Source organism: Triticum aestivum, chromosome 3A, assembly GCF_018294505.1.
Source record: "Triticum aestivum cultivar Chinese Spring chromosome 3A, IWGSC CS RefSeq v2.1, whole genome shotgun sequence".
In the NCBI taxonomy this organism is placed as follows: domain Eukaryota; kingdom Viridiplantae; phylum Streptophyta; class Magnoliopsida; order Poales; family Poaceae; genus Triticum; species Triticum aestivum.
This window is the reverse complement of record NC_057800.1, coordinates 29,642,833-29,668,412: the sequence shown is the minus strand read 5'-3', so window position 1 is coordinate 29,668,412 and position 25,580 is coordinate 29,642,833. Positions and strand designations below refer to the sequence as shown.

The window sequence follows — 25,580 nt, the reverse complement described above, 5'->3', positions numbered from 1 at the left end:
ACATAGTGCCCAGTGCCAATTCATGTTTTTTGCTAGTTTTTTACTTAGTAGAATATCAGTACCAAACGAAGTCCAAACGCAGTGAAAGTTTTGGAGATTTTTTCTAGACCAGAAGACACCGTATGGGCCAAGAAAGTACCAGAGGGGAGGCCCGTGGGCAGCACAACCCACCAGGGCACGCCCAGGAGACTAGGCGCGCCCACGGCATGTGCCGCCCACCCCCACGTAGTCCCCCTGCACCGCCTCTTTACCCTATAAATTATCAAATATTCCAGAAACCCTAGGGGATCCGACGAAACACAATTCCAGTCGCCGCAAGTTCCAGAACCACGAGATCCAATCTAACACCGTCACGGAGGGGTTCACTAGTAGAAAACAGGGCTTTGGTCCAGGCCGGCTCAGCCCATTAGTCCCGTTTCAGTCCAGAACCGGGACCAATGTGGGCATTGGTCCCGGTTCGTGAGCCCAGGGGGCCGGCCGGGCCACGTGGGCCATTGGTCCCGGTTCATCTGGACCTTTTGGTCCAGGTTGGTGGGATGAACCAGGACCAATGGACCTTGCTCCTGGCCCACCACCATTGGTCCCGGTTGGTGGCTTGAACCGGGACCAAAGGCTCCCCTTTAGTCCCGGCTCAAGCCACCAACCGGGACCAATGAGGTGTCTATATATACCCCTCGCTTGCGAGCAGAGCACCATAGTGCTTTGTTTTTCTCTGGCCGAGGGGGAGAGGGCTTGGTGGTGCTCTAGCTCACCTCCTATGCACACAAGGTGTTCGATGGAATGCCCGAGCCACACTACTTAAGCTTTCTCCTCTCCAAGCTCCATTTTCCATAATATTTGTCTAGGTTTAGCGGTCCGTCACGCCCCGTCCCCGTCTTCACCGCCGTCGATCACCCGCGCCGAGCTCATCGCCGGCACCACCATGGTGAGCCTCTTGTTTTATCTTCTTTCTGAAAGGAAAAATATTCTTACTTGTATGTTTACATAGATACTAGTATTATTTTCTTACTTTTATTATTGCATCTTATATAGTGCGATGGTTTTGGTATCCGCCCCCGTCGGCCCTCGTCCTATCTATGATTCGGATGTGGTATATATATTATCTTTATAACTATTGGTTCATTTATTGTTTATGAAAATTATGCCGACCAACGTGACATAGATTTTATTTATGTAGGATGTATGTGAATCGAAAATGCCAACCGACCCTATTGTCGAGAGGTTAAATTTAGTTGAAGAAGAGAACAATTTGTTGAAGGAAAAAATAAAAAAAATTGAGGAGGAGAAGATGATATTGGAGTTGCATGTTGCAGATGTCGTCGATGATCACAAGATCAAGATGAATGCAATGCGCTTGAAGATTAGAAAGATTAGAAAATATGCCATTCATACCGAGGTTTGGTATCATTATGCCGTTGGATCAATTATTACCTTGGTTGTGATTATGATCGCATTGGTTTTCGCATTGAAATGTTTTACATAGTTTCAATGTATGGTTTAATTAATTAGATGCTCTGGAGAGCTATATGTTGTTAGATGAGAACTATGTATGCACTTTGATTTTAATGTGATGATGAACTTCTATTAATTTGGACACTTAATTATATATAATGCACGCAGATGAACCGGCAATGGATGTACGGTGACAGACACACCCGCGAGTACATTAAGGGCGTGCATGAGTTTCTCGAAGCGGCTGAGGCAAACAAGCAGAATGGTTTTATGTGTTGTCCATGCACTGAATGTGGGAATACGAGGTCTTACTCTAACCGGAAAATCCTTCACTCCCACCTGCTTTACAAGGGTTTCATGCCACACTATAATGTTTGGACGAGGCACGGAGAAATAGGGGTTATGATGGAAGACGGCGAAGAAGAAGAGTACGATGACAACTATGTGCCCCCTAAATACAGTGATGCTGCAACGGGGGGAGCTAGTGAAGATCAAGAGGAACCAGACGATGTGCCCAATGATGCTGCAACGGGTGAAGCTGCTGAAGATCAAGAGGAACCAGACGATGTGCCCGATGATGGTGATCTCCGCCGGGTCATTGTCGATGCAAGGACGCAATACGGAAGTGAAAAGGAGAAGGTGAAGTTCGATCACATGTTAGAGGATCACAAAAAAGGGTTGTACCCCAATTGTGAAGATGGCAGCACAAAGCTCGGTACCATACTGGAATTGCTGCAGTGGAAGGCAGAGAATGCTGTGGCTGACAAAGGATTTGAGAAGCTACTGAAAATATTGAAGAAGAAGCTTCCAAAGGATAACGAATTGCCCGACAGTACATACGCAGCAAAGAAGGTCGTATGCCCTCTAGGATTGGAGGTGGAGAAGATACATGCATGCCCTAATGACTGCATCCTCTACCGCGGTGCATACAAGGATCTGAATGCATGCCCGGTATGCGGTGCATTGCGGTATAAGATCAGACGAGATGACCCTGGTGATGTTGACGGCGAGCCCCCCAGGAAGAGGGTTCCTGCGAAGGTGATGTGGAATGCTCTTATAATACCACGGTTGAAACGTCTGTTCAGAAACGAAGAGCATGCCAAGTTGATGCGATGGCACAGTGAGAACCGAAAGAAAGATGGGAAGTTGAGAGCACCCGCTGACGGGTCGCAGTGGAGAAAAATCGAGAGAAAGTACTGGGATGAGTTTGCAAAGGACCCAAGGAATGTATGGTTTGCTTTAAGCGCAGATGGCATTAATCCTTTCGGGGAGCAGAGCAGCAATCACAGCACCTGGCCCGTGACTCTATGTATGTATAACCTTCCTCCTTGGATGTGCATGAAGTGGAAGTTCATTATGATGCTAGTTCTCATCCAAGGCCCTAAGCAACCCGGCAACGAAATTGATGTGTACCTAAGGCCATTAGTTGAAGAACTTTTACAGCTGTGGAATAGAAACGGTGTACGTATGTGGGATGAGCACAGACAGGAGGAATTTAACCTTAAATCGTTGCTGTTCATGACCATCAACGATTGGCCCGCTCTCAGTAATCTTTCAGGACAGACAAACAAAGGATACCACGCATGCACGCACTGTTTAGATGACACTGAAAGTATATATTTGGACAAACACAGGAAGAATGTGTACCTGGGCCATCGTCGATTTCTTCCGACCAACCATCAATGTCGAAAGAAAGGCAAGCATTTTAAAGGTGAGGCAGATCACCGGAAGAAGCCCGCCATGCGCACCGATGATCACATGCTTGCTATGGTCAATGATTTAGACTACGTAATCTTTCGAAAGGGCCCTGGTGGACTAGCTGTTCCGAATGACGCTGAGGGACACGCACCCATGTGGAAGAAGAAATCTATATTTTGGGACCTACCCTACTAGAAAGACCTGGAGGTCCGCTCCTCAATCGACGTGATGCACGTGACGAAGAACCTTTGCGTGAACCTGCTAGGCTTCTTGGGCGTGTATGGGAAGACAAAAGATACACCTGAGGCACGGTAGGACCTACAACGTTTGCATGAAAAAGATGGCATGCCTCCAAAGCAGTATAAAGGTCCTGCCAGCTACGCTCTTACGAAAGAAGAGAAAGAAATCTTCTTTCAATGCCTGCTCAGTATGAAGGTCACGACTGGCTTCTCGTCGAATATAAAGGGAATAATAAATATGCCAGAGAAAAAGTTTCAGAACCTAAAGTCTCATGACTGCCACGTGATTATGACGCAACAGCTTCCGGTTGCATTGAGGGGGCTTCTACCGAAAAACATCCAATTAGCCATTGTGAAGCTATGTGCATTCCTCAATGCAATCTCTCAGAAGGTGATCGATCCAGAAATTGTACCAAGGCCAAGGAGTGATGTGGCGCAATGTCTTGTCAGCTTCGAGCTGGTGTTCCCACCATCCTTCTTCAATATCATGATGCACGTCCTAGTTCATCTAGTCGACGAGATTGTCATCCTGGGGCCCGTATTTCTACACAATATGTTCCCCTTTGAGAGGTTCATGGGAGTCCTAAAGAAATATGTCCGTAACCGCGCTAGGCCGGAAGGAAGCATCTCCATGGGCCATCAAACAGAGGATGTTATCGGGTTTTGTGTTGACTTCATTCCTGTCCTTAAGAAGATAGGTCTCCCTAAATCGTGGTATGAGGGGAGACTGACTGGAAAAGGCACTCTTGGAAGAGACTCAATAATATGCAGGGACGGATATTCTTGGTCTCAAGCACACTACACAGTTCTACAGAACTCTACCTTGGTGACCCCGTATGTCGATGAACACAAGAACAGTCTGCGCTCCAAACACCCGGAGCAGTGCGACGACTGGATTACATGTGAACACATCAGGACTTTCAGCAGTTGGTTGGAAACACGTCTCAGAGGTGACAACACTGTTTGTGATGAGTTGTACTTGTTGTCCAGGGGACCATCTTTGACTGTATTGACTTACAAAGGATACGAGATAAATGGGAATACATTTTACATGATCGCCCAAGATCAAAAGAGCACCAACCAAAATAGCAGTGTCCGCTTTGATGCAGCAACCGAGAGCAGAAAGGACACATATTATGGTTACATAGTGGACATATGGGAACTTGACTACGGACCTGATTTTAAGGTCCCTTTGTTTAAGTGCTAATGGGTCAATCTGTTAGGCAGCGGGGTACAGGTAGACCCACAGTACGGAGTGACAACAGTGAATCTGAAAAATCTTGGGTACACTGACGAACCGTTCGTCCTAGCCAATGATGTGGCACAGGTTATCTATGTGAAGGACATGTCTACCAAACCGAGAAAAAGGAAAGATAAGGAAGCGAATACATCATACGATGAGCCAAAGCGCCACATAGTTCTTTCAGGAAAAAGGGACATCCTGGGAGTGGACGGCAAGACAGACATGTCTGAAGATTATGAAAAGTTTCATGAAATTCCTCCCTTCAATGTCAAGGCTGACCCAAGCATCCTGATAAACAATGAAGATTATCCATGGTTACGGCGCAATAAGCAAATGACACAAGCGAAGAAAAAGTGAAGACTTTCTCCCGCAACTTTGTAACACAGGAACATTCTACCATTGTCTGTTTTGTACATGCACATGCTATGTGGGTGAAATTATGATACCATCCCAACTTTCAACTTTTTTAGACTTCATTTGAAATGCTTTCATGTCTTATGGTTCGGCCCTTGTAATACCATGACCATTAGTCCCTGGCCCATGCCAACTTTCAACTTTCAACTTTCTAAAACTAATGGCACTAACAGAATGTTTATAATTTTTCTCCTAGCCCCTGGCCCATGACCATTAGTCCCGGTTTGTGCCACAAACCGGGACTAAAGGTTGGTCCTTGTTGCGGGCAGAGTTTAGTCCCACCTCGCCAACCGAAGGGGGCTCACACCTGTTTATAAGCCCTTCCCTCTCTGCCGTGTTGAGCTCCTCTCAAAGTGAAAATAGATGCCCTAATAGAGAAAAGTTTAACCTAAATTCATAGTGAATTTCTGTGAAATTCATAGAAATTTACTAGGAATTTAGGTTGAATTTTCTCTATAAGCGCATCTATTCTCATTTTTTTAGTAAGTTAATCACAAACTTGTGATTCAAACAATTTTCAAAGAATTCAAATTTTAACTATTCAAATTTGAAAATTAAAGGCACTAACAAAAAGTTTATAATTTTTCTAAAACTAATGGCACTAATAGAAAGTTTATAATTTTGCTAACCTAAAAGCAAACAGAATTAGAAATTAAAGCAAAAAACAAAAGAAAATAAATAATGTAAAAAACAAATCAAAAAACAGGAAGAAAATATTTTTATAGTAAAGTTAATCACAAAATAAAATAAATAAAGCAACAAAGAAAACAAAAAAACTAAAAAAGTGATTTCAAATTTGAAAACTAATGGCACTAACAGAAAGTTTATAATTTTTCTAAAACTAATGGCACTAACAGAAAGTTTATAATTTTGTTAACCTAAAAGCAAACAGAATTAAAAATTAAAGCAAAAAACAAAATAAAATAAATAATGCAAAAAACAAATCAAAAAAACAGGAAAAAACTATTTTTATAGTAAAGTTAATCACAAAATAAAATAAATAAAGCAACAAAGAAAACAAAAAAACTAAAAAAGTATTTTCAAATTTGAAAACTAATGGCATTAACAAAAAGTTTATAATTTTTCTAAAACTAAAAGCATAAAGAATTAAAAAATAAAGCAAAAAACAAAAGAAAATAAATAAAGCAACAAAAAAACAAAAAATGCCACCTACTGGGCCACCACGGCCTGAATACGACTAGAAACCCTACCATGGGCCAGGATTCAGGCCCGCAGCAGGCCCAGTAGGCCCACAGGCATTGCCGTGACAAATTAGGCCCGAAAGCCTGTAGTTGAGAGGAGCTCGGGAGGGTGGGTGCAGCAGCGCTTATAAACCACTCCCGAGCCCTCTCAACTAGCGAGGTGGGACTAAACTTTTGGGCGCGGGGCAGCACAAGGCCATTGGTCCCGGTTGGTGGCACCAACCGGGACTAAAGGGGGCATTGGTCACGGTTCGTGGAACCAACCGTGACCAATGCCTCCCGTTTGTCCCGGTTGGTGCCACCAACCGAGACCATAGGCCTCTGCTTCCCGCCCTTTCGGCTGCTGAAAAGAGACCTATGGTCCCGGTTGGTGGCACAAACCGGGACCATAGGTGTGCATTGGTACCGGTTCGTGCCACGAACCGGGACCATTGCTCTGGGTATATAAGGTAGCACCTGTGAAAATTTCGCCAACCGCTCCCATTCCCCCCCGACGCCCACAGGCCGTTCGTCGTCGTCGTCGCCGCCCCGAGCCCGTCGTCGCCTGCTCCCCGTCGCCGTCGCCCCGCGCCGCCGCAGGCCTTCTCCCTGTCGCTGCGTGTGCCGTCGCCGGCCTCCTCCTCGTCGCTGCGTGCGCCATCTCCGACCCCCTCCCCGTCGCCCCGCACCGCGTCGCCGGCCTTCCCCGCGCCGTCGCCGGCCTCCTTCCCGTCCCCGGCCTCCTCCCCGTCGCGCCCCCAGTGAGCTCCCCCCTTCCCATTGATCCCTGTCGCTCTGACCATCGCCGCCGTCGCCGCTGCTCTCTGTGTGTGATAAAAAATTTCATATGTGTATGTATATGCTCATATGTATTTGGATTTGGCTATGTATGTATGTATATGCTCATATGTATGTATGGATGTATGTATATGCTCTCTGTATATGGATTTGGCTATGTATATGCTCTCTGTATATGCTCATATGTATGTATGTTCATATAGCATTTTTTCTATATATGAATTATTTTGTTGTTCATGGATATATGCTAAAGAAAACAAGGGGGGTGATAGATGATGATGAGGGGTCGAGAGGGGGACGAGAGGTCGAGAGGGGTCGAGGGGAGAAAAAAATGTTATCAGGGACGAGGGTCGTCGAGGGGTCGAGAGAGGGACGTGGGGTCGAGAGGGGTACGAACCGGGACCAATACTCTGTGTATATAAGCAGGACTTAGAAAGAAGAAGAGGAGAGGAAGAAGAGGAGAAATAAATAAGAAGAAGAAAAAAGAAGAAAAAGAAGAGGAAAAGAAGCAAGGAATAGTGGAGAAGAAGAGAAAATAGAATATATTCTATTTTCTCTTCTTCTCCACTATTCCTTTCTTCTTCTCCTCTTTTTTTTCTTCTTTTTTTTCTTCGATCTTCTCCTCTAGCTATTCCTTTCTTCTTCTCCTCTTTTCTTCTTCTTCTTCTTCTTCTTCTTCTTCTTCTTCTTCTTAATTTTTATCGGGAACGAGGGTGTCGAGGATCGCCGAGGGGTCGGGGGTCGGGAACTAGGGTAGAGGGTCGAGGGTCGTTAAGGGGTCAAGGGTCAAGGGTTTCAGGGTCGAGGGTTCAAGGTTTCTATAGGGTCGAGGGATCGAGGGTCGAGGGTTCCAGGGTCGTCTAGGGGTCGAGGGTTCCAGGGTCGTCGAGGGTTCGAGGGGTTTGAGGACCTCCAGCTTGACCACCCTACCGGTGAAGGGGAGACTCAGCTGGGGTCTGCTCTGAAGAATCCATGCCTATGGCGGAAGGGGCTCATCAACCTTCCGAACTGGACGCCTCCGCCTCCTCCTCCTCCTCCAGCGAGTCAGGGCACTCCGCCTCCTCCACCGCCTCCTCCTCCGGCGAGTGACGATCAGGGCCCTCGGCCGGCTCCTTCTCTGGCGCGTGGCGGCACTCCGCCTCCTTCACCGCCTGCGCCGGCGCGCCCGAGCAGCCAGCCTCCTCCTTCTCCGCCTCGTCAGCAAGGGCGGAAGAGACCCGCCGCCGCTCCGGCAGCTGCTCCGGTGCTCCGTAGTCCTTCTCCTCCGCCTCGGCCGGCGTCTAGCAGTACAACCAGAGGCGGGAGGACATACAGATTCGGTCCTTCTCTGAAGAGTCCACAGAAGTTACCATACGAGAGGACCCCAGAGGAGAACGCGAAGATCGCGCGAACCGAAGTGGATGACTAGTTTAAAGGGTTGAAAACAAAGAGACATCCACCTCCGGAGGAGAAGGTAGATCCGGTGAAAGTAAAGCGCACTCTGGCTGCCCTGGCAAAACCACCCAAGTCTCCGCCGAAAGGCAACTATGAGCGCATTATTGCAAAGACATGGGCCGAAGCGGAGCGGTCGGGAAGTACAGTCAGTGATCAAAGGCTGAAAGAACGACGAGCAGCTGGGAAACAAATTGCCCAGCTCGGCGAACAAGCGAAGCAATCGTGCCCCCCGCTCAAGGTGCCTAGCGACATCGTCGATCCGAGGATGGTGCCCGGTTATTGCAATTATGACGATTACCTGCCCAACGATGTACATTATGATCCCATGGAGGTGCAGATACACAGATACGAGTACGGGAAGCCTCTCGTCAAGGATGAAAAATCTTTAACAACAATGATGCGAAGATTACATGATTGGTACTTGAAAATCTGCAGAGAGTCTGGGGGGAGGAGTACTTTGTATGCGAGAGTTAAACCGGAGCATGACCTCGTTGGAATTGAACTATTGCCTATTCCATTTGAGGAGTTCTATCAGTTTTTCAATCAATTGGCCCTCGATAAAACAACGGTCACCTGCTACTGTCTGTAAGTACTACTACTTCTGTCATTAAGTCTCTCTATATAACTCATCTCTTTCATTGCATGTATTTATAATTATCCTCACCATATGATGCAGATTGAAGATCGCCGGATTGAAGAAAAGACAAATCGGTGATATTGGGTTCGCTAACACATATCTCATAGATGCAACTGAGGTTGAACATCGTCCCAAAGATACCAAGGCCAAGTTGCTACGATCATTCAAAAAAAATGAAAACAAAGATATAATACTCTTTCCTTACAACTTCAAGTGAGTGTTACTGTCTTGTGCATATTCGGTTTCCCTTATATATTAGTCCAGGTTATAATAATATAATTGATGAGTTATGCATGTGTGCGCAGGTACCACTATATTCTCCTAGAGATTAGGCTTGAGCGGGGAGTAGTAACTGTCTTGGACTCCAAACGAAAAGATCCCCAGGAGTATGCGGACATGACTGAAATCCTCAAGAAGTAAGTTAAATCGATCATTATCCACCATATCAGCAACTTTGTTCATTTCCTGATATCAAGTAATTGTTTTCTTTGTCCGGCAGGGTTTGGAGAAAATTCACCAGAAAAGTTCCGGGACTGCCGAAGGAGCTGGAATTTAGACACCCGAAAGTAAGTACTATAGTAGCATGTTCCGCGCATCTCCTAGTGATTCAAGCGCTAGTTTCATCAATACCATTTAGCATTCTTGCTTATCAGTTTGATTGACCTCTATTTCTTGTAAAGTGGTTGTGGCAGGAACAAGGGAATGATTTCTATGGATACTACGTCTGCGAGTCCATCCGCCACACGACCTGTGAGCGGGGCGGGTACTCTGACGAACAATATGAAGTACGTAAATAACAACATTCACAATTTTATTTTATTACCATCATCTGTGTTGAGTTTCATTCATTCATATATATATGTATTGACCCCCTTCTTCAAATTAGATGTTTCGGAAGCGGGATGAACTCCTAGCACCAGCTCGCATGCGAGCAATTCAAGAGGAATTGGCGGCATTCTTTCTTGACCACGTGATCGTTGAAGATGGAGAATAGTATGTGGACCATGAGTCCGTATGATTATATTTGTAAGAGATAATTATTGTATATATGTAGCCGGTAGTGTCGGATAGATATACGAGAACTTGTTGTTCGACCAATCTCTCGGAGAAGGAGAGGTGGTCGATATCACTTCTCTCTGTATGCATATATGTTCATGACGATCTTCTGTTTCCTTTGTTTGCTTACTAGCTAGCTAGCGTGTCTAGTCCTCTCTATACGTATGTATAGTACGTAGCGTCGACCAAGCACGGACATAAGAGAGGACACTTCTCTCTATTAATTATAGCTAGCTAACACAATATATGAAACACCTAAATTAACCCCCCAAAACCCCCAAACCCCCCCCCCCTTTCAAAAAAAACCCAGCCACAGAAATGCTGACGCGTGGATGCCTATTAGTCCCGGTTGGAGCCACCAATCGGGACCAAAGGGTCTCCTGCCTGGGCTCCGCGCACGGGCCACGTGGAGGCCCATCTGTCCCGGTTCTGGATTGAACCGGGACTAAAGGGACAGGGCATTAGTACCGACCCTTTAGTCCCGGTTCCAGAACCGGGACAAAAGGCCCTTACGAACCGGGACTACAGGCCCTTTTTCTACCAGTGGTTCATCATTCTCATTGGTGCCTCTTCGATAATGTGTGAATAGTCCACCATAGACCTACCGGTCCGTAGGCAGTAGCTAGATGGCTTGTTCTCTGTCTTTTGATTCTCAATACAATGGTCTCTTGGACATCTATTTGATGTAACGCTTTTTGCGTTGTGTTTGTTGGGATCCGATAAACTTTGAGTTTATGATCAGATCTATATCCATGAATATTATTTGTGTCTCCTTTGATCTCTTATATGCATGATTATTTATAGCCTCGTACTTCTTCTTCAAATCTTTGGTTTAGTTAGGCCAACTACATCGTTTTTTCTTGCCATGGGAAGAGATGCTTTGTGATGAGTTCAATCTTGAGTTATTCGTTCCCAGTGACAGAAGGGGTAGCAAGACACGCATGTATCGTTGCTATTAAGGATAACAAGATGGGGGCTATTCCTACATGAATGGATCTCGTCTACATCATGTCATCGTTCTTATTTCATTACTCCGTTTCTCCATGAATTTAATACACGAGATGCATGCTGGATAGCAGTCGATGTGTGGAGTAATAGTAGTAGATGCAGGCATGAGTCGATCTATTAATCTTGGATGTGATGCCTATATATTGATCATTGCCTTGGATATCGTCATAATTATTCAATCTTCTATCAATTTCCCAACAGTAATTTTTTACCCACCGTATGCTATTTCTTGAGAGCAACCACTAGTGAAATCTACGCCCCCCCCCCTTCTATTTTTTATCATATTTGCTTTGAGATCTATTTTATTCGTTTTTATTTTCAGATCTATTATTCCAAAGACCCAAAATATATTGCTGCATTTTTTATTACTTATTTTATTTATATTTTACCTAGAGCTATTTATCCAATCTATCACAAATATTCTCTCGTCAACTTGCTAATTTCTGGCGCTGTTACCTAGGAGGGATTGACAACCCCTCTTCTTTGTGTGAAGATACCGTTGACATAATGTTGCTTGGTTCTCCTACTAGATTGATATCTTGGTTTCATAACTGAGGGAAATACCTAACCTAGCTATACTGCATCATCCCTTCCTCTTTCGGGAAATACCGACGCAGTTTCAATTGACATCACTTAGTGCGCCGCATGCATGCCGGCCTGGAGCACGCAGCGGCCGACATTGATGTCGTGATGTGACAGGAGGGAGGGAGGGCGGCGCAGACCGACGTGGCCTCTCGATAGCTGCCGCTTCAATGCCGACGCATGTTCCCGAGGAACCAACTCCGGTCGCTGTGCCGCATTGAAGTGGACAACCCCTTCGCCTGGCCTGCGCCGCGGCTCTTTAAACTATGTGTTGGCAGCGCACATAGCCGCAGTCCCCCTCCCTGAGCACCGGCCCCTTCCCTCCCCCTTCTTTGTTCCTGAGCCCCTCCCCCCCCCCCTCTTCGACCCAAGCTCAGGCGATTCAAAAGTCGTGGTGCTCCGCTCCGGCAGATGTAGTAGGCGGAAGCTCATCCTCTGATGGTTCTTGGTGCCGCCGACCACACTCTCCTAGCCCGTCAGCATCCACGGATGCTGGCTCCCCAACCAAGTAGGAGATCGTCGTCTCCTCCGATGACGAGGAGGACCAGGCAACGCCCCCGCATCCACATGAGCCACCGCTGTAGCCGCCCCGACCCCTCAAGGTGGCTGCTCTGACGGACGATATATTGTCCGTCAGATCGAGATAATGACGGAGCGGTCGCTCCGTACATGGGGCCCTCTCCGCCATCGCCGGCGTGCATGAAGGTGGATCCGCTGTCCCCGCCACGCCACCACGTCAAGCCCAAGCCGGCATCCACGCTACATCAATGAAGCAGGAGCCAACCCCTCCCCGGCACAACTGCCGCATCCATATCGGACATTGCATGGTGAGGAGCCAGCCTCGCCCCCGCACCACCGCGGCATCCTGATCAGACGCCGGGTCAAGGTGGCTCCCCTGTCCCCGCCATGCAGCCCGTTTGATAGAATTTCGTGAGCTTTGGTCGAATTGTTGGCTCGTTTTATATGGCTAGCATTGGATGGCGTTCCCTGCCCGCGGACGGATGCGGGAGAAAATTTTCGGGTTGCCATTTGAGATGCCTTATAATTAAAACCCGTAAGAGGTCCTATGCATTCACTTTATTTTCATCGTCTCTCACGGTTGTTATGTGGATTAAATTACCTGGGAGAAATAATTATAAGTACAATCCACATACTAGAAGTGTACATGGTACAACGTACAATAAAGTCTCGTGTCTCCTCAATGGGAGTGAAAGTAAAAAGCAAAAATAGTACGACAGTGGCCGGCCATTCAGAGCTGGCTCAGCGTACGCACTCCTTTCTCCCTCACATAGAGATCAGGTCAGAACGTTTATTCATATGTATTTGTGACTTAAGCATACTCAGAAACGTCGGATGGCGCGATATGCAGCAGCCATGGTGGGCAGTGGTTGATTAGCGAATAGTAGAGCAGTCGAGGGAAGGGCTGATGGCGTATGGGATGCTGACGCTGCACTTGGAGGGGATGTCGGCGGCCTTGCCAGCGCTGAGCCCACCAGCAGCGCTCTTGATGCAGTTGCACGTCGTTTTCTTGTCAGTGGTGCTCCGCACTGCGCCCGCAAGTCTCCTGACGCCGCTGCAGCAGGCCGCAGACGGGTTGGCACTGTTGCCTCGTGCATAGGAGATGCAGGGGCTCAAGGCGGAGTTCACCTGACCGCATGAGATGGCCGCGTCGGTGGTTATGAGGAGCATTGTCGCCACCAGGGCGACCAGCACGAGCCGAGCAACTGCAGCACGGGCCATCTCGATCTAGCTAGCAATAGTAGTGGTGGTGAGCTCAGCTGCAGAAGATGAGATGACTAGATTTTCTAAGTGATTATAGTGGTGATGAGTTTCGTAGAGGGGTGCATGGGCTTAAATAGGGCTTTGAACCAACATGGTACCACCTACTCTGTCCAGATGGATAAATCCGATTAGTGGGAGTCAGAACATAAATTTTTGTTGTTGGATGTTAGATTCGGTTGATGGATATATTAATACGTTTTGGAGAGGGTTGGATGTTGTATTCGGCATGTGATGGATGGACCAGGCATGCATGTGTGCATTCTTGCAGTGGTGTGTGGTTGATTCGTGGCTTCGTGCACGGCTGATTAATAGCGACATGTACTCTCAAAATCACCGATCCTGGAGTAGTTGATCAATAATTTGGTGAGCTCGACTAGGGAACTACACCATACTAGTAAGCGTGCACGTGCAAATGCACGTCTCGACTAATATACAAGTATATATGTGAGAATAATATGCATATAAAGATAGTTTGGTTGCACCAGAAAATATTACAAATCAAGAAAAGACAGACAAGCCTGCCTTTGCATATATAGCCTTTTTTTTATTTAGAGATAGAAGACTATAGGAGATCCAGAGCAGCGTGCAATTCTCTGCAGCCGGTCGAGCTTCATATGAAGCACCAGAGTGACACCTTGTTTCAGTAGAAGCTCCTGTATGCCCCGCAAAACTGTTTTCTCCACCAGCATGACATCTGGAGCACATTTCTCCATCACTTGGCTGATATCAGGTCCGGCTTGGAGAAATTGGCAATAATGTACCAAAATTGGCAATCAGGATGCTAGCCAGAGCCTCAAAATCATGCTCGAAAAATATATATGTAAAATATGTAGATACAAATGTCGTGCTGGGGGTAATCTTCTTTCTTTGGGGTTATTCACTTCTGACAGAGGAAAAGAGCAATATTCCAATACTTACTGCATCGATACATGTACATTTATATAACAAAGTTTCTCTGCCAATGAAATTAAATATTAACCATAATTCTTAAATAAGAAAACAAAGTCCCCTGCACGCAAGCAGGGACAAATCTGAAAAATTAACCTTCTCCTATAAAAAAGAACTGAACAGAGGAAACAATAGAAGCCTGGGCTTTCTAAAAAATAATGTCATCACAAAGAAGCCAATGAGGACCAAAATAGGTAAAATGCTGCATATCTTGTAGTGCCGAGAAATTATAATAGTCATACACAATGCTTGAACTCTTGTGCATCTCCCCACCACATGATGTACATCTTCATTAGTCGCAACACAGACCGTCATGTCTTGTCAGTCCAATACAGTAATTAGAAGCATCACACTGAAACTTCCATCTACACTCCAGCAATATGAATTCAAAAATTCTAAACTTCCCCAAGGAGTCATGTGTGCAACTGCTCTGTATAGTGCAAACTGGACATAAGATAAGATGAACCTTTTAAATATGTATGTAGAGGTAGATTTAAAAAATGTTGGACTGACAAGAGCGAAAGTACAAATTTGAATATAAAAAAACAACCTGGCAATGCTGCTAGAGCAAATAATAAGTGTTACTGAGACAAGCGTTCATCATAACAGGATAGTTAATGATTAATTCACGAATGATAATCATGTAGGATGGAGCATGTGTGATCACAACAAAGGTTTTCAACCATGAATAAATGAGACTGCTAGGTACACCAACAAATAGTTAAGAGCTATCTTTGAACGATAAAATGTTTCGCAATGCAACTTACAGAAGATGGCTTATGTATCCTGCCAACATGATGTGTACTGACGAAAATCTACATTTAGAAACATATGATGTTAGTTCTAAGAAACATTATAAATACACGCCCAATAGTAGAAATCCACAGCAATATTTATGGATGACAAACCTGCTTCATCCCTCCAAGACATCTCTATACACAACGTTTTTGGTGCTTTTACCAATTTGATCTATTTCTTTATTTGGCTTTGCCAGAACCCGAGTTGTCTGCCTTGAAACATCCCTTGACAGTGCAACATAAAGCTGACCGTGAGAGAATACAGGCTCTGGAAGGTAAATGCCAACAGTTGGGATGGTTTGCCCCTGGGCTTTGTTTATGGTCATTGCAAAACTCAGACGAATAGGGAATTGCTTCCTCTTCAACTTGAAAGAAGTGAAATATCCTCCGAGGGTGCCATCGGGATCCTAGGGATGAACACTCTCTTTCCAGCATGTTGTCCACCAACAATCTCCGCGTCGATTGCGTTATTTTGGAAAGCTCTAATCATCAATCTCGTTCCATTGCAAAGTCCATTATTAGGATCGAGATTCCGGAGCAGAATGATAGGACAATTAACTTTAACTTTCAAAATATGGGGAGGCAAGCCATTTGGAGTGTGGTTGTTCAGATAGTCAATTGGGTAGTTATTGCGTGTATCATCATTGACAGAATCAAAGCTATAGTATACCTTTTCTTGGCCGGGAAATCTGTCAATCATCTTTGCATTTAGGTTGTCCACATGCTCATTCTTGGTAGAAAGAATAGCACGTGTGCTCATGTAGGCACTGGATGATGCGTTCTCATGAAGAGATGGGAACACGTGTTCAATAAGCTTCATGACTGGTGCGTCACCAGGTGTGTAACCTATCAAAATGTCATCAGGCAGACGCACATAATCATGACTAATCGTCTCCTCCGTTCCATTGCCAATTCTCAAGAGGTATTTGGAGAACCACGGGTCAGTCTGTGTTCTCATATTACGCATGAGGCGTATTTGTCTAATTCTCTCCCATAGATATGATCTTTGCAGCGTGGCGTCAGTGATTTGTGCTCTTGTCCCACGCGGGACCACGGGAAGGACCTGCCTAAAATCCCCTCCAAACACCACAACCTTCCCCCCAAATGGCATAACACATCCCATGATATCCTGTAGTGACCTATCAAGTGCCTCAATTGCTTGACGCTTCGTCCTGGTAACCTCATCCCAAATTATGAGAGATGCTCTCCGAAGCAACTCCGCAGTACCACTCTGCTTGGTGAAGCTGCGGATGCTATTATCCATGAGCTTAACCGGAATTTTGAACCTGGAGTGGGCGGTACATCCACCGAGCATGATTGATGCGGCTATTCCGGATGTCGTGGTTGCAATAGCTATTTTACCCAATGAACGCACTTTAGCAAGAAGCGCCTTGTAGAGATAATTCTTACCCATGCCACCAGGACCATCAAAAAAGAAAACCTGTTTCCTATTGTTCACCACGTGATCCAAGATTTCCTCAAACCTAGCCCTCTGCTCAATGTTCAGGGATGTATATAGATCTTAATGCTCTTGATCCACACCGACCGACAACTCCTCTCGAACCTCTCTTAGGAGGTCGCCGGAACCATCACCGGTCTCAACCAGCACCGGGAGGTCATAGCTTTTAATATCTGTGCCCATCGAATGCACCAAATCCCAGATGTCTCTAAGGACCATCTATTCCAGCGCAGCCTGGTTGGACTGGGTACGACGGTAATCCTCAGACATTGACTCCAGGTGCTTCTCCCGCAATGCATGGATGTTGGTCGCCTCACAGAATACAAGAATAGTTGCAAAGCAGTCGTCAAGCAGTCTGGAAAGTAACAGACTCGGTCAAGCAGTCGCCTCACATGGCATCTGGAAAGTAGCAGACTCGTTCAAGCAGTCGTCAAGAGATTTCTCAGTCTCTATTAGGCCCATGAGCTGACATGCTTCCCTGAAAGTCGAGCAAAGCCTTCCATTTACAGTTCTCAAATCCTCATATGAAGTGGCACCACTTCTATGATTCAGAAGCACTCTCAGAAAGTACCTTTCACCATCAGCAGCATGTGCATAAACAATCCTTCCAACTTGCCCGCGCCCCCTTTGGCTTCTTTTCTGCCACTTTTTCTTACCCTTAATCCATCGAAAGAATTCTGGGAACTCTTTATACAAGAAGTTTCGTGCATAAGGGTCCACCTCATTCATCCTAAAGTATTCTGTGAGCATGGGAAGAGGACGGTCGGTTCATAACATCCTCGAGGTTATCAGTACCATTGAATGCAACAGTATGCATGTTGGGCAAATGCAGATGTAGTTGCAACATAGCGGGAGAGACATCAAACATACGAAAAGCACATACCCTGTACATAGACTCTGGGGGTGTTACAAACCTTGCATCCCTGTATTGCCGAATCTCATTTATCACAACACCATCATTTGCCGCCAGGTCAACTGAGAAGGAAGCACGATCATGCCCCTTGTATATGTACTTGTACAAATATTTGACTGATTTTATGCTCGAGCAAGCTTCAACATTAATGTGACAATTATATCTCATAAGCAGTCCGGGGTTGTACGGGACAACCCATCTGTTGTCCAACACTGCATTCCTAACTTTAACTCGGCGGCCATCATCTCGTCTCCTATATATAGGGTATGAGTCCTTTCCTTGTTGTGTTGCAGGGAAAAACTATCGAGGGTAACGAAAACGAAAATTTCCATCTATCATGCAAGGACAATTCTTCTGGAGAGTACCACATGGGCCGTGGAGTATATGCTTGATAAGCAGTCCATGCAACACAGGGTACTTGTCATGGCTAGGGATCTCTATCGAGATTACCCTATCATAGGCGTCTGGATTTGTCAGCTTACTATCTGAGGCCATGATCAGCAGGAAGTGCTCATGCGGTAGACCCCTTTTTTGGAACTCGGTAACATGAGCATACGCCGCAACCGGACCAAAGTACTTCTTTTTTACCATAAGATCTTTCAGACTCCGCATCTTGGCCCTGCATACTCTGGCCACCAGGTTAGGACAGTCTTGCGGTGTTTGTCCGGGTGCAAGTCTGGAAGTTATCTCCTGTTGCAAGTCATAGTGCTTAAGTAATCAGGCTTCATGTATCTCTGAACAACGGCTATCACATCAAGGAATCTTCACTGCATGACTTGATCACCTCCCGGAAAAGTCCGAGGGAGCATGAGTCTTTTTCCAATCTGAGCAACACGCGTCTCTCCAGAAGCAATGGTGTCAACAACACCCTATGAAACAAATGAATAAGGCTCATAATTGGTTCTTGCTTTTAGAATACAAGCATGCCGATAACCAACAAGACTATACATTAGGCTCATATTTGGTTCACGTTTAATTATAGTTATTCACTAACATACCAGTGTGTGTCAAGTTATCATAGTATGTTGATGAGACTGAGGAGATTTTTGTTACCTAGTATAGCTCAACACGTATGAGTTTTTAATTCTGAGGCTTCGAGTAGAAATCAAGCCTCATAGTCTCCATTTTGATGTACATGTCAACAAGCCACTGTTGGATAAGAGGCCTCCCAAACAATAGGATGTTAAAAATTCCTTCCCTGATCTGCAACTTGAAACAGTAATACTCCCTCACACTAACATATTTTTTAGACTCAGTGACTTCATCATCATCTTGTTCTTCGTTGTCATCTACAAGATGATTGCGGCAAAGAATTATGAATAATGATACTACTAAAGATTAGAGGAATTCATGGATGGGTCACCAATTGTTACGATACCATTACCTGCTTCTCGTTCATCGTCTTGGTTGTCGTTGTCATCGTCATTGCCTGCCTGAGCCGGTGTTGGTCCCTCATATGGCAGGCAACGGTTCCATCCTATCTCTCCATCTGGGTTAAATAATGGGTACGCTAAAGGATCATAGCATCCATAGTAGGCTCTGATGTACAAAGGATGGTCCCCTTTTCCATGCACAATAACACTTCTCTCAAAAGTGTGTTGAGGGTCAGTACCTTCAACCCACATTGTAGCCACCTGTGAAGCTGTAGGGGCATTGTACCTCCGTTGGTCCAATTTTATATTTGTGTTTAGTGTAATTTTATATTCTGCTAGGTCTGGAACTGAACCAAGGCTCTTAAAAGTCCTTACATATGGGTTGTTCTCCAGTATACGCAGAATCTTCTGTATGAGGTTGATATCTAGATCTGGAGAGTGCTTCACCCTATGTTCTAAGGCTTCGTCTATATCATAAATCTATAGCTGCAAATGCCTGGGTCCGTGATCACCTGGTACAAGATGGTCTAGACGGTGGTACAACTGACCATGAGCACGGAAGGTGTATACACCGGTTCTTGCCGCGGTGTTGACCCGTTTGTCCAGGGTAACTCCAAGGCTTGTGAAGGAGAAGTGGGAGTTGAAATATCGAATGTGCTGCCTAAAGTACTTTGCATCCTCATCTACCTGACTTGAAAATAATTGTTGCAGCTCTTGAGGAACCTCTGGGATAAATACCTTGACCTTACCTTTTTTGCAACAGAAGGCTGGACCTTCGTACTGTAACCTAATTGCTCCACAATGGATACAATATTTTACTCGCTTCAAAACATGATGCTTGGTGGGTATATTGTGGTAGACGTAGTCGTAAGGATCATGAGTCTCAAAAGCATACGAACCATCAGTTGTCACTCTGTACGATTCGAAGTCATTACCTGGAAAGTCACTAGCAAGAATTAAATCCGGGGTCGCAAAGAATAGTGACTCACAACAGTAATGAATTATAATCTCATGGTATAAGTAACCTTGTGCGCTGAAGCGGCTACTCTCCTCCTCCTCATCATCATCATCATACACAGTCTCTCCCTCCTGGGAGGTGCCCATGTTTTCTATGGGAACACCATGATTTAATCAGCTAAATATAATAACTGTGGGTACTATTATGGGAGGGAAGACAACACACCTTCAATTTGAGCATCCGGTCTCATTGGCTCGAAAATTCCGGCTACATCAGAGTCCTCGTCAATGTTGCTGACTCCTGGAAGACATAGGAAAACCAACCGAAGAGAGTAGACAGAGTTATCAAATGTATAATAGCATTCTCAATGTGAATATCAAGCGGCTTATGCGTTTAAGATCCCCATCAAACCATACTATGCAATTCAATCAGACGGTTAAATACATAGATGGTTGTTTTGTATGGCAGGTGTGCATGGTGACTGGCATACGGATCCAGATGTCTTACCAGCATGGTCGTACTGGTCGTATGAGGCACAAGTCGTCCACTTTCTTTTCTTGTACTCGCGAACCCGATATAATAAGGCATCTCTCTGGTCCGTGCTCATTTCCAAGTATTTCGTTCTCTTATGAATGCGCTCCTTCTCGTAGCGGGCAGCTGAATCTATATAACGTAAGGTAGAAGTCTCCATGTCATGTCGAAAGGACATTGTGCTGTAATATAACAGAATGAATAATTGCTGGTAAGTTTCAGCATACCTTGTGGTTCAATGGACGGACTGAAGATAAAACTCGTGGGCACAAAGTCATGTTGTCCGTGCTCTCCTCCTGCCTGTAAGACGTTACTATTGTGTTCAGCCGACCTTGATCCAGTCCGTAAGACGTTACTATTGTGTTCAGCCGACCTCGCTCCCCGTACGTAAGTTGGATTCCTATGCAACCAATCATCAGAATCGTCCTCCTTTGTCTTTGGCTCTGCAACCAGCATGTGTCCCAGACGGGTGATACTGGAATGTGCCAATCCATAATGTGTGATACCTACCGTTGATGTAGAAACTTGTGGGATGATAAGCATTCCAGCTTCAGTCCACAATTTAGGTGACATTGCAAGTATGAACTGAAAACAAATGTTGGCGCTCTGACCAGGTGACGCTTCCTCGCCAGATGGTTGGCGCTGTTTGACACTCGCAGCGCCGGTTGCAGTTGTCGCTTTGTGCTGTGCCACGGGAAGACAAGTACCCTCGGAGATTTGTACCGTAATGGCTGAACCTGTTTTGAAGAAGAGCAGACAAACTCATAAACCCTGATGAAGATGTGTCATTAATACAGTGGTATTTGAAGGTGGTATTACCAGGTGAAGATCGCGAGTACAAGCTGTGAGGTAATTCGACAGTAACACTGTCAGCTACAGCTTTTTTTGCAGGCGAGCCAACCGCAGCTTGTGTAAGTGTTCTGCTCTTTGTTCGTCTATTAGTCGAGCATACCAATTATGGGCACTCCTTTTTCGCCCAACATTAGCATCTCCGGAATGTAGAACAGTAGTCGTGGAGTCCCCTGTACATCTTGCATCTGACATAACGCAGGAGTCAGACGTACAAGCAAAATGAGTAAATGGTCATTCAATAATTATGATATGCAGAGTATGAACATACCATTTGTGTGTGTGTTGGTTATGTTGCTCAAAGGGGTACATTCCTTGGATCCTAACGAAGCATGTGCCTCAGGTGCTAGTTGACCACTAACAATATTCAGAGTCTGAGCCTTCTTTTCTTGTCGGGAGATACGACGTTTTTCGAGGAATGCTGCTCTCTTCTCATCAGACAGTCGGGCATACCATGTATTCTTTTTTGCTTGTTGACTATTAGTAGTGACACTTTCATTCTCAATGGTAGACGAGTTCGTTATGTCTGTAAATGGCGAACGATGCGTAGTCATTTATGGAACTTTGTCTGAATTACTCTACGTCATCTTATAGGAAAAACACAAATATTAAGAAGAATCAAACAAAGTACAGAAAGAGGTGAAGAAGCAAATGCAATAACCAGACGCTGGAACAGCATGTGCAATGTGCGACTACAGAGTTCGGAGCAAGCAACATAGATAAAGTGCAGGACTGAAAGTCGAGCAATACATATATTTGCACTGTAAATTGATTTATTAGAAGAAGATATAAACAAAGCTTTAATTAACAACAAGGCTATTGGATCTGGACACCAAAATAATGAATTAAATAAGTAGAACTTCAGAGAAACTACCACTATTTAAAAAGAGAGCTGTTGTATTGATCAAATGAATAGGTTATTTTAAAATGAAAAGGCCTTACCGCAGAGATGTTAATTATCCTAGAGAGTTAGAAGACCAAAAATTATTTAACCCACTATGCTAATTATCAAGAAGTATATACATACATTATTTTACAAATGAGGGTGTATACAACAAATCTCAGAGTATATAGTACCATATGGAGTATATACCTATGATACTGGCAATACCATTAGTATATACTCCCTCTGTCCGTAAATACTTGTCATCAAATTGGATAAAAAGGGATGTATCAAGACGTATTTTAGTTTTAGATACATCTCTTTTTATCCATCTTGATGACAAGTATTTTCGGACGGAGGGAATACTTGATTGTCAGAAAGGAGTATACTACTACAAAGATATGCAACTGAAGCACATTCATGATCCAACTCAAGCATCGATGAATTTGCATCTGGTGAAGAACAGATCGATTCTCCATATTTAACTTAGCTCATGTATGTATGTGATTAATCTGACCAGGCTCAAACAATGCCTAGAACTAAGAGCAGCAGAAACACCAACAAAAATTAGAAGGTATTGAACATGGTACAATTACACCAAAAATTGTGGCAGCAAGCAGGAAGAATGTGAGGGTAAAGCACCTACAGCGTGGAGGTCCGGCGTGGGCTGTGTCCTGGCGGCGCGTGGACGTGGCGGCCCGGTCAAGTTGTTGTATACTATGTCGTAGCTGTAGTTCCTGATAACAAAAATAAATATAATATCATAGCTAATTTATTGTTAGTGAAAAGGTGCAGAATGTAAGCAGGTATGAAATCAACCATTGTGTGTATGCATGTCAGATACATAGTTCTAGCTAGTGCTCCTTCAGATACATATGTAAATTAAGCTCAGCTCCTTTCAGCACATGAATAGAATGAATTTTAGCAATGGCCAGCTGCATAACAACAGGGATTCTGAAAAAAGGAACAGAAAACATCTCGTTGATCGTGAAGCAGGTATGGGGGGGGGGGAGTATGGACATGATTCGTACGTACGGTAGGCCGGCCGGCTCACGGGCAGACTTATCGATCCCGACGATATGGGCATCCACATTAAAAGGAGACATGAAGAGAAGGACAAACAAAGCATCCTGGAGTAGCCATGCAGACCCGGTGAAGGAATTGAAGATGGACCTTTGTAGGCGGCCGTGCGAGGAGAGAACGGTGTCAACGGCGTCGTGGATGGGTCGGCCCGGGCGGCGGGCGCGTGAACGGGGCGGCCCGAGCGGCGGCGCGTGAATGGGGCGGTCCGGGCGGTGGCGCGTGGACGGGGCGGTCCGGCGGCGGCGTGTAGACGGAGGCACGTGGACGGGGCGGTCCGGCGGCGGCGTGCAGACGAAGGCCTAGGTCGAGGGCGGTGGCTGGCGGGGAGGATCTGGGGAAGAGGTGGGGCGAAAACTGGACACGCCGTCGGGGCAGCGACGTGATGGTGAGGTTTTTTTTGGACGGGGTGTTAACCCAATGGCAATGGTGGGTAAGTAATTACCGTAATGGCATTGGTGGGTAATTAAAGTATAAAACACGTTTAGTATGCTGGAGGGATGTAGACCATCAGATTGGAGGTTTCGATGGGTAGGATGATTTGGTTCTCCGTCCTCTCGTGCTTTTATAGGGGTAGTAGATGATGGCGTAGGTGGTCGTGCACTGTCGGCGATCAACTACCTTGCCTTACATTGTCCCCTTGTCACACTTTAACATTCATTGTTGCCATATCATGAGCTACATTTTAACTAGTATTGATTTAGATTATATGAAGACAGTATCTTTCAGGTAAATTTGCCATGTATCATGATGCTGCCAAGTATTGCGTCCACAGAGATAAATCTGATTGGTGTGAGCCAGTGCATAAATTGTGGTCGCTGGATGTTGTAATCGGTTGCTGGGTATTAATTAATTTTGGAGACGGTTCGATGTTGGGCTCGGCGGATGGATCGACCAAGCATGCCTAGCGGTGGAGTATGCTTGATTAGTGCGTGCAGGGAAGATTAGTACCGACATTTACTCTCAATGATCGACCATGGAGTCGCTGGGTGCATTAACTTGGTGAGCTCGACGAGTGAACTATACCAATCTGTCGGTGCATGTGGTCGTGCAGTGCTGGAGATCAACCACCTTCCTTACTTTCTCCATCTTATGATTCATTGATGCCATATTCAGAGCTAATAGATTTTAATCATTAATTTAGTTTATATGAAGAAATGTCTTTGGAGTATTATGTATGACACGGCGAACCGTATTTTGCTTCGACGTTACTAAATATCAATTTTATTATGCAAGTGGCCTTGGCGCATCAGGATCATATACGGCAACACTGAAGCAGAATATGCGCCGTGCCGCTGCTATCTTTGGTTGTATGCTCCACAAGTGGCGCCATTAGGGATGAAGTTGTACAGGTGTAGCCCTAGTGCCGGATCCAGGCGCATCGAACCATTCCACGTGCCACCATTGCAAAGTCTCGATCGATATACACCGCCATTAGGGCATCTCGAACGGCGACTCTCAAACCACACACATACGTTTGAACCGTGTTGTCTTGACCGTGGAAGCCTTCCAACACGGTCCTGTATCGATCCGCAGGGCTGTCCGGACCTTGATTTTCCCACAAATCGTAACGAAACGTGGAGGGTTTTTACGGAAGTTCGGACATAAGAAATGATGGAGTTTGACGCCGCTGGCCCACCGGAAAAGAAGGCGGAGCCCATGCTTTTGTAGCAACACGCACTGTTTCTGCCCCAAAATTCCTACTCTCTCCACCCAATTCCCACCCTTTCTCCCACACTCTCCATCCTTCCGCCACCGACACATGGAACTTTCAGAGAACTTATCGGAGATGGAGGTGGCGGCGGAGGTGCAGGAGGATCCGAGCATCACGTTCGCTCGGAAGATCAGCTCGGCCATGCGGCAAACTTGCCGCGTCAAAGTCAAGGCCCTAAAGAAAGAGAAGCTCAAGAAGCGGATGGCCGCCGGTGGACGTGGTGGTGGCAGCTGGCATGCTGGTCATGGCAAACATGGCGGACGTCGCAGCGAAGTCCGCGGTGCCAAGACAAGCACACCAATAGTTCAAGCGGAGCCGTGGCCAGAGCCTTACAAGTCTTCGTACTTCTACGCCTCCAAGCAGCTCGGAACCACCGCCGGGACGGTGCCTTACATGGTTGAGATAAACGCGGTGCCACTCTTCTCCGAGTGTTCTTTGCCGATACTTGTCCGGGTGCGGACGGTTGGCGGGGAGCAGATGGATGCGCGCATGATGTTTGCTACAATGCCTAGAGCGGGGGACCCGGTGTACGACAGCCCGGTCAGGGAGAT

At 45.7% G+C, this 25,580-nt stretch overlaps 2 protein-coding genes across 3 annotated transcripts; both read right to left on the bottom strand.

Moving 5' to 3' along the window:
* Positions 1–12,872: 12,872 nt before the first annotated feature.
* Positions 12,873–13,555, bottom strand: LOC123057717 (non-specific lipid-transfer protein 4.1). The gene has a single exon (XM_044480629.1). It carries the CDS (start codon positions 13,480–13,482, stop codon positions 13,135–13,137), a length of 348 nt encoding a protein of 115 aa, XP_044336564.1. The 5' UTR covers positions 13,483–13,555; the 3' UTR covers positions 12,873–13,134.
* A 1,017-nt stretch (positions 13,556–14,572) lies between these two features.
* On the bottom strand, positions 14,573–23,755 carry LOC123060005 (uncharacterized). Of its 2 annotated transcripts, XM_044482564.1 has the most exons (11): positions 23,409–23,755; positions 22,882–22,972; positions 21,624–21,878; positions 21,323–21,540; positions 20,731–21,240; positions 20,480–20,635; positions 20,198–20,272; positions 20,040–20,123; positions 19,764–19,949; positions 15,240–15,287; positions 14,573–14,916 (listed from the first exon to the last, which is right to left on the bottom strand). In XM_044482564.1, exons 5-10 carry the CDS (start codon positions 21,074–21,076, stop codon positions 15,250–15,252), a joined length of 885 nt encoding a protein of 294 aa, XP_044338499.1. In that variant the 5' UTR covers positions 21,077–21,240; positions 21,323–21,540; positions 21,624–21,878; positions 22,882–22,972; positions 23,409–23,755; the 3' UTR covers positions 14,573–14,916; positions 15,240–15,249. The 2 variants fall into 2 exon arrangements, 1 of the variants encoding a protein (XP_044338499.1); XR_006427689.1 differs by lacking the exons at positions 14,573–14,916; positions 15,240–15,287 and adding an exon at positions 18,791–18,930 and having other exon boundaries at positions 19,026–19,949.
* Positions 23,756–25,580: the final 1,825 nt, after the last annotated feature.